Here is a 9,796-nt window from a genome sequence, read left to right on the forward strand (position 1 = left end):
AAGGATCTTGCAAAGAACCTGGGAAAGAGAGAGGGGATTTTCATCCTGAAAGGAACTCTGGGGGAAATTCCAAGATGGCGGCCGGCGGAGAATGGTGTTTGATTGAAAGCGATCCTGGTGTTTTTACCGAACTAATCCGTGGTTTTGGTAGGCATTATTATTCTGAAAAGCTTTTATCGCGACACAACTCATTCAGAACAATTTCTTCGCATTGCACGATGTGAATGCCCCTCCATTCTATCTTGATAGTTACGACATCCGGTTTCATAGACACCAGACACCGAATATTAGATGGCCCTAATTGCTTGATTTTCCTTACTCAAGTCATACAAGAACTTCCAGAATTTTTTATTTTAGGGCATTCAACCAATTTAGCATGGGTTGATTTTTCGTTATTCAAACAGTTGTCTTAAATTATCGAAACCAAAACAAGTACAAAAACAGGTACACGTGCTGCGTTTAAAAGTGCACCGTGTGCGCATGCACTTAAAACTCAGCGGATAGAGGAGGTTGAAGGGAGGAGCAAAGGATGGGTGGACATTTCAACAAAAATAATTTTGGACAAGTTCGTTGGGTGGGAAAGCATGTGTTAATCAGACGTGGGCAATAGAAAAAGAACTTTGGCTCAGCTGTAACAAATAAGTAGCCCAGTAGGGGCTGGGAGAAGGGTACTTGGCACCTGGGGAAGGAGGGGTACTGCCAAATATGGGCTATGCCATGCTGATGAGTGCCAACAAGAGCAAAACAGCTGTCCATGGCTGCCACTGCCCGGGTGATAAGGCTGTGCACATGCGTTAGGTACTGGCCATACCGCAGAGTTTTGTAGTGTGACCATTGCTTTCACATGGGTTATTATAGGCTCTGCAGGTATGCTCGGCTGTGAAGGGTATGGTTTTCAAGCAGTTTAGTCTAAGACAGGGTATAGAAATCGGTAAGTTTGGGTCTTAAATTGGGTATCATTTTCCGGGAAACTGATCAATTAGTTGAATTTTTTTTGTCTAGACTAGGGGAACTGGAAATTGACACTCAAAAAATAAAACTGGCAAATTTGAATTTTACCCACTTACTTCAACAGCGAGGAAAGCGTCCACCACAGTACTTTTTGGAAAATAGAGACTCTAATATAGAGAGGGATTTTGAAAGTTTAGTCTCATATAGGGTAACAGAGTTCAGATGTACTCGGTCTGGCTAGGGTAAGGGTTCTTCCCTCCCCCCACTCCCCTAGGGGACTCAGCATAATTTGGGTAGGTAGTTACACAAACAATCCATTTTCTAATATCTCTTCATTTCTTTTTTTGGAATTGTCTGGTATTTTTAAGATCCCAGCCATTTTAATAGCACTTTTCGTCAAGGGCTGCAATCAACATGATCACTTTGTGTTTATTTTTTTTTTTAATGTAAGCCGAATTATTGACTGTAAAGTAATGAAAAGAGAACATGTTTCCATTTCTAGTTAGCATTAAAAGCTATTTGAAGGGGATTGAGGCTACAAGGTACTTTTAAAATGCCAGAATAATTATTAAAAAACACAATATTTTTTTTCAAATGATGAAACCAAAGGCTATGGACACAGTATAATAATTTAGGCTCAACTGGCCATACTTCTTGCAGGAATATTTTAGGCCTGAAAGTTTTAAGGTAAATTTTTTATTTGTTTTGTGTAGGTTGTTCAGGTGTGCAAGTGGAGGAAATCTACAGTCTTGATGAAGCATCATTGGAAGATTTAAGGTTAATAGCACCCTGCTCTTCTGGTGTTTCCTTTATTCTGTTTTAAAAAATCCTGCAAGCTAAATAACTCATAAAACAAAGAGTATATGACTTTCATATAAATTTATAAGAACTGCTGGATAAAATAAAGAAATAAATGGAAAAAAGATCATGATCGCAGTTGAAGATGCAACTTATGCAGTTGTGAAAAGAACACTTGAAAGCCTCGAACGCTGACCTCTGCGATACCGGTGAAACACTCTCACCAACTGAGCTGGCAAGCCAACTTGCAGATGGTCTTTAAATTGGCACTTCACCAGTAGTTTGCTTCGAAGCACTTTCTCGATTCTGTTTATAAGCCCGCTCAGATACAAGCCCCTCCATTTAAAAGCCCCCCTAAAATCCCTTACAAAGAACTGTAAGCCACAGGCTCAAAAGATGTAGTTTGTGGTATGACAACAATATAGTTTTGCCTTAAGTTGTGTTCATTTTTTGATTCATTCTTGCCTCTCTTTTACTTGTCACATTCCCAGACCTGTTCATGGTCTTATATTTCTGTTCAAATGGAAGCCTGGGGAAGAGCCAGCTGGACCCATTGTACATGAGAGCAGGTCTCTTGGAATATTCTTTGCCAAACAGGCAAGTTGGACATTTTTTTAAGCATTATCCCTTTAAGCCCCGAGATCCACAAACAAATTCTCCAGACTTATGTCCATACATTTCTTTTAAGAATAGTTGAGAGAATTTGGTTTAAGATCAAAGTATTCTCATACCCTTGGTAATCAATTAAGTAATTCTCATAACCTTTACTCTTGATGATCTGCTGATGTTTTTAGGAGAAAATTGATGTTGGTCACTCTTGGGACCTAAAGAGTTCTAAGCCAAATGTTGCCCAATCAAAATTCTAAGAAGGGAATTTCAGAGCCATCCTGGTGCCATCCTTATAATAAGTGAAATACCTATACATCTTGGCTTTGTCACATGATGTAGGATAAGGCAAATTAATTTGACAAAAGTTGAGACCAGCTCATTTTATTCAAACAAGTTGACATGCTCCTTGGGGCTTGATTTGAATGCTTAGTACAGCATGTTAGATACAGTTCATTTTTTCTTTTTATTTAATTTTTTTAGGTCATAACCAATGCCTGTGCAACTCAAGCCATCCTGAGTGTACTTCTTAACTGCAATCACCCAGACTTGGACCTAGGACCTACACTATCAAGTTTCAAAGATTTTTCAGCAACATTTGATTCATCTGTAAGTGTATGATACAGTGGAAACTCGCTATAATGAATCTCTATATAACAAATTCCTTGGTATAACAAATGATTTTGTTTACCCCAGTAATAGTCAGATACAGTGAAACCCCGCCTTAACGGCCACCTCGGTGATATGGTCACCTCATTATTATGGCCACTTTTTTTTGGCTGCCTGGCATAATGGCCATACATTTTCTTGTAAAGAACCCTTGTTAATACAGTCCCCCGTTAATACGGCCAATTTTTTTTTGGCCCATTGGTGACCATATTAAGGGTTTTACTGTATATGGAAGAGAACCTTGGTATAATGAAACCTCATTATAGTGAACATATTTCACCAGTTTCTTGGCCCTTTGTTATATTGAGCTTCCACACTACACCCATACTCAAATTTCTGGTTGTCAAGGCCGAGTTAAGGTAAAATTCCAACAATAAGTTTACATGGCTTGAAACAGTGACATAAGAGTAAAGACAGCTAAAATGGTGACAAACAACAAAAAGATGAGTTGAAAAGTGCGAATACAGTTGAGCCTCTCTACAACGGCCACCTTGGGGACAGAAGAAAGTGTTCGTTGTAGAGGTGGCAGTTGTAGAGAGGTTTTAAACAAGAGTCAATGTATGGATTTTTTTGCCCTTTGACACAAAAAAAGTGGCCATTTGTAGAGAGGTGGCCGTTAGCAGAGGTTCAACTGTAAAATAGTTAAAATACCAACAGGGACATGTTTTTGTACTCAATATATGAAATGACAGATTTTGAAATATAGATTAGGGTCATACATACCAAACCCCCCCCCCCCCCCCCCCTTCCCATCCAAGAGGGCCTCCTTGATTTGGAACAAATTAAATTGATTGAGTTATTTGATGCAAATTAGAAAGCAATAAATTTTAAATCTCTTATTGTCAACAGCTAAAAGGATTGAGCCTCAGTAACTCTGATGTTATCAGACAAGTGCACAATGGTTTTGCCAGGTTTGATTTATTTTTAGCTTTCAAAAAGAGTTATGCCTCACCATCAGTAATTAAAAGTAGTTAAATCTATCCAAGTTTGTTTTTTTTTCATGAAGTTATTCACTTCATGCTTCTACTGACATTTTCAGACAGCAAATGTTTGAGTTTGATGCTAAACTGCCACAGAAAGATGAGAATGTGTATCACTTTGTGGCTTATGTTCCACTGCACGGCAAGCTATATGAACTGGATGGATTAAGAGATGGGCCTATTGATCTTGGTAATAAACACGATAATTATTATCGTTAGGAGTAGATTTGCAATGGAATGTATATGAATGAATTAAGTTTTAAAGTTATTGTAACTTGTGTACTATTTAAATTATTGCTCACAGACTGGTTCTTGCATCACAAGCTCGTTCAGGGTTAGAGGTGAAAAATTTGTGATCACGTCTCCCCGACATATTAGAATTTCATATGCAAAATACAGAGTATCAGTATCTATTGTAAGCATGATATGCAGGCATTTTCTTACTAAATTACAGGAGTTACACAAACTTTGTTTGAAAAAGGTTAAAAATTCACTTGTGGCATCTTTGTATAAAAACCCTTGGAATCACATTTTTTTTCCCAGTCTTTCTCCTCACTTGTCAACCTGATTGCCAGCACCACTTTCCATTAAATACACTCATTGTAGAAAACAATGCTTATTAGGTACAGTTGTTATGACATGTGCAAATTAAATTACTTATGTCTTGATAGGGCCGTGTACTCCAGAAAACTGGCTTGGTGTCTGTAAACCCATCATAGAAGCAAGAATGCAGAAGTAGGTACCTTTGTATATCCATGTGTTGTGTCTGTCAGTAATGTCCAAAAGTAATGAGGAAGTAAAATTGAAGGGACAACTTTACTCTGCAAAAGTGGCAGATAAGATTCTTTTTGCAGACTGAGAAATTTGTGGGTCTCAAATCTCTGATTAAATTGGAATTTGGAAATGTGATAATTTTTTTATTGAGGGAAGAAAGCTGTAGAGAACCTTCAGAGGTCCTCAGAGCTGGTCAAGACTTAGCTCACACAGTGAATGGAATTCATAGTGTCAAAATCATAAACTTTACCTAGTATGGCATACAGTGTGCAGGTCCAAAGAGTGACCAACATCAATTTTCTCCTGACTACCGTATTTATTCGATTAACCTCCCTGGGCGCTTATTAAATTTCTGGACCTTGAGAGTGGGTGCTTATTCGAGGTGGGCGCTTATTCGAGGCTGGGCGCTTATTAAATTTTCACCATTTTCAGCAAGTGAAGTATGTTTATTTTGCAAGAAAACTCTGTCCTCGGGGAAGTCTCTTATTAGAATTTATTCACTCAAGTGGGTGGGGTGGGGGTGAGCGCTTATTTGAGTTTGATTGGGAGGAGGAGGGGGTGGGCGCTTATTCGAGGCTGGGTGCTTATTAACTTTTTCTGCCTTTAGGGTGGGCGCTTATTCAAGGTGGGCGCTAATTCGAGGTTGAGCGCTTATTCGAATAAATACGGTATGTCAGTACATAATCAAAAGAAGAGGTTATGAGAATCAATGAAATGATCACCAAAGGGAAAGTTTTGATCTTTTATCAAATTCTCTCAACTCATTCTTTAACAAAGTGTATGGAGACCAGACTGGAGAATTTGTATCTGGATATTGAGGCTTGTTTAACAACATAATATGGATTTTCCAGTCTTTTCAAAGTTTCAAAGTCTTGTTAATTTTGCTTCTCTCAAATTTCAATGTTTCCCTGGCTCTGTTTCAGGAAACAGGGTGATTCTGAGAAAACAAAACCAGTCATAAAGTTTTTATTGTTATTTTGACAATGGCTTGTATTTAAAACCTCTTTTTTTTTAGATATTCAGCAGAGGAGATTCATTTTAACCTTATGGCCATCGTTTCATCAAGAAAGGCTATTCACCTTAAGGATATTGATAGACTGAACCAGAAAAGAACTCAGATTTTAGACAATGTATGTATTGTTAAGTATTCTGACAGACACAAAGTTTTATCCAAAAGATCAAGTGTTGTTTTGCACGCTCTACATTGTAGATCCTTTGTTGTTAATAATGTAGACAATGTAGATCTCTGGTACAAGGATACAACATGCGACAAGCCTGTTGAAGTCTGGGATTTCACCTGCGAAAATGAAAAAGAAATGATATCATCCAAATTAAAAGGAGTTCAAGTATAGGTGCTCTCTCTTTATAGTCTGTTTGAAAGCCCCACTCTCATCCAATATGCTTTGTGACTATTTCTTTTCCAAATGGCGCAGCTTTCAATATACAATCCTCTCTTCTGCATTGAAATGCGGGCCTTGAGTTTCTTACTCTTGACTTTTCAAACCCAGCCCATTAATGATTTCATTTGTATATATTTTTAATCAAAATGACATTTTCTCTCCATGTTTTTGTTTTTGTAGCTGGAGCAATTGAAAAGTCAATCTTCAAAAGAGGTGTGAAAATATAAGTATTCTATTCAGTGGTTTGCCATTATAATTATCAATTTGGTAAACTCTCCTAATTCGCTTGTTTGTATCATGTTGTTGTTAGGGTGCTGATGCCATGGAGACAGATCAAGTAACATCAGAGAATGAACTTCAATCTGTTATGAAGAATATTGACAGTGAGATCTCACGTCTGCAGACACTCATCGCCGGTGAAGATGATAAAATGCTTCGGTACAAGGTAAGCTTTGGGGTTTGATTAAGCTGTGCCATGCTTTCAGATAGGAGGGAAGTCGCGCAAAAAAGGTGAGGCGAAAGTAAAATGCCCGTCATCTGGGAAAAGGGGCGATAAAGCTATAAGAAAATATTACAATCAACCTGTTCAAAATCTGGTTTGCAACAAAGTGGGCTCACACGGAAACCGAACTGTTCAGAGTTAATAAAAACCAAAAAAAAGAGAAGACAACTAGACTTGTTGGTTTTTCTATTCTTATTTTTTGGTTGTTGCGGTCACTGTTGTTGTTCTTTACTTTAACTGCACATTCTAGGCATACTAGCTTTTGTAGTCAAAAGATGTTGATGAGTGCTTGTATCATCAGTTAATCGGCCATCAAACGAGGCGTTTGTATGAAAATTGTAATACAGGTAGAGCAAAAGGAAAATTGCAGTTTCACTTTCAGCGACATAATTGCCATAGAAGTTTAAATACTTCTATATTCGTTTACAGGTTGAAAACATCAGAAGAAAACACAACTATCTGCCTCTGATAATGGAACTTTTGAAAGTCTTGGCCAAGCAAGGAAATCTGGTGCCTTTAGTGGAAAAAGTACGGAGGTCCTACTTACTTTTACCTGCTTGATACCACGTGTCAAGCAATTCCCTTCGCACCCCACCCCTGAAGTGGACTGGAGATGTGAGGAGACTGACTCAGTGCTGTTTTTATGTGTATCGCTGGGCTATCAATTGTGCTCGTTCGATCATGAAACGTTCCTGTAGATCATGTTGCGAGCGAACCCTTGTGAGAGCCGTTCCCCCGTCTCTGCCACCTCCCCGTACACAGATTTATTGCCTAATTTCCCAATTCAGAATGGAGGTCCCATCATCGAAAGTTTACAGCCCAACCATTTCAGTTCTCGCAAAAAAATTGGGTTGGTTCATGGTCTGCACCTTTGGAACCCACTGCACGTAAAATAACATTAAGTTTTGACTCATAGTATATTCACTTTCTACTTTTCAAACAGGCAAAAGAGGAAGTACAAGCCAAAAAAGCAGAACAGGCCAAGTGACAGCTTCACCATGTAAAAAGGCAGCTGAGAATTTCAAATCCTTTGGTCACTTTCCGAGCAGTTTTTCGTTCAGTGTCGAAAAGGCATTGAAACAAGTTTATTTGAAGGTCCATTTTCGCGAGCTAAGCGCAACAGAAACCCCTTTTATTCCCTTCGCATACTTTTGTTGAGGTTAAAACTATTCATTTGTAGGAAACAAAGGGACAAGCGCCTTTCTGACGTTAAATAACGATTAAACTGCTTAAGTTAAACACGATGGAGGAGGATGTTTTTACAAGGGAGGTTAAGCAAAGATGACGGAAACGGCAGCGAGAACGTCAAAAAAGCAATAGGTTAAGATTAGCAAAACACATTTCTTTGCCGTCATTCATGCCGTCACTACACGACTTCGACGTAAAAGTGCCTAATTTCACGTTTTGTAGAGACGGTGAGCACCAAACAACGGCTTTCTATTTCTTTTTTTGAACTTCGATATCGACTTTTAGAATTCAACCCCAGAAAAAAATGCCAACATCTGACGAATTGAACGAGATGGAATAAGCGCGATAAAGTTTGAATCAGCTTGAATTCACTTCTTCAGTGACCTTCTCGTTGCCGTCGACGTCGCCTTCGCGCAAAGCACTGTAGGAGAATATTGAATTGGCCAATCACAACAGACGTAGACAATCCTGTAAGCCAATCAGAATCCAAAAAACGCAAACCACCTTGAAGGGCGAGAAAACGTATGCTAGCAAGTAACGCTTAATAGGAGTGTAGGCACCAAATATCTCAGTCAGATACATCAAAAGGATATTTATCAATTAGTTTCGACACAAAACGGAAAACAGCTATAATAATTTTAATTGCATTACCTGTACAGTTTTGTTGTTATGAGTAAATAAAAAGTTCTGTATGTTTTATACACAGCACATTTTAGTATGAGTACCGTAAATGGTCCATTCAAGATCAGACAAAAAGAGAAGTTTTCACTTCGAAAAAATACATATTCCAGAACGTTTTCAAAAATAACCATAAAACAGCAATTACCATGATTACCGGCCATGTTCAGTATTGTCGTTTAAACCTTGGAAGACTAGGGTGACTTAGGTGACTGGCGTGACTTGGGTGACTAGAGTGACAAGGGTGATTAAGTTGCCTTTGTCGATCGGGGTGACTAGCGTGACTTGGGTGACTTTGGTGACTAGGGTGACTTAGGTGACAAAGGTGACGTGATCCTTTTCTTTCTGTCACAACTGCACTCACTGGTCTCCAAAGATTGATAGGATGACTGGTACAATCACAAGCATAAATTTTTAATGCATCAGCTTGCATTCGACAGAGGACCTCGTCCTCCGTTACTCTGAGCAGGGAGAAGCCATGTCCAATAGGCCCTAGCCTGTATACAACCACCCCCTCCCTTCAAAAAAAAGAATCTTTCTATCCCCGATTTTTTTAGGGGAGGGGGCGTTTGTAGCAGGCTAGTAGGCCCAAAAACGAAGAAGAAGGGTGGCTGCGTAGCTGCATCAACTGACTTTCAGTTCTCTTTTAACAGCCATTATCAGCTGAAACCAGCAGTAATTTATAGGAAAATAAAAAAGATGTATATGTAAATTATGTTAGATAAATTAATTTTCACTGAGTGACTGATGAGTTCTATTGAATGTCTCGAGCCCAAAACATGGCTATTGGCACCACAGGTGTTGGAGTGCTAAAAGCTAGACCTCGTACTCCTTAGTTCGCGCACGACTAATTTTGGATATAAAGTATACCGTGGTTTTCTTAATTTTGGTATTTAACACGAGTTTTAGTTTATTTCTTGGTATATTGGAAGGTTTATTTCGGGTATTTTGGTATTCCACTACCCCCCTGGCCGACCCTGAAAAAAGGACAATACCAAGTTTTCTCTATATGTTTTCAAAATTCCAACATTTAAATTTGGTAATAGCTAGAAACGTTATTGGTGTGGAAATTAGTCCATCAGATGTGAACTGTTACAATTCCAGCTTTGTGGTGAATATGGCGAATTTTGGAACATTAAAGGAACTTTGTACAGCACGCAAAGAAGAGTGCCCACAAATTTTATTGCATTAAGAAGTAGATTGGTCTAAGTACTTCTGATTTATCATAACTGGTTCAGGTGCCACTTTTG

General features: G+C 38.6%; 1 protein-coding gene across 1 annotated transcript; it reads left to right on the plus strand.

Annotated features, from left to right (window-relative positions):
• The first annotated feature begins 57 nt into the window (after positions 1–57).
• LOC140936940 (ubiquitin carboxyl-terminal hydrolase isozyme L5-like) lies at positions 58–8,567 on the plus strand. The gene is made up of 12 exons (XM_073386450.1): positions 58–147; positions 1,665–1,728; positions 2,241–2,346; positions 2,839–2,964; positions 3,874–3,935; positions 4,064–4,194; positions 4,676–4,739; positions 5,794–5,908; positions 6,359–6,391; positions 6,489–6,623; positions 7,110–7,208; positions 7,624–8,567. Exons 1-12 carry the CDS (start codon positions 75–77, stop codon positions 7,666–7,668), a joined length of 1,053 nt encoding a protein of 350 aa, XP_073242551.1. The 5' UTR covers positions 58–74; the 3' UTR covers positions 7,669–8,567.
• Positions 8,568–9,796: the final 1,229 nt, after the last annotated feature.

This window comes from Porites lutea, chromosome 5, assembly GCF_958299795.1.
Source record: "Porites lutea chromosome 5, jaPorLute2.1, whole genome shotgun sequence".
NCBI classification, from domain to species: domain Eukaryota; kingdom Metazoa; phylum Cnidaria; class Anthozoa; order Scleractinia; family Poritidae; genus Porites; species Porites lutea.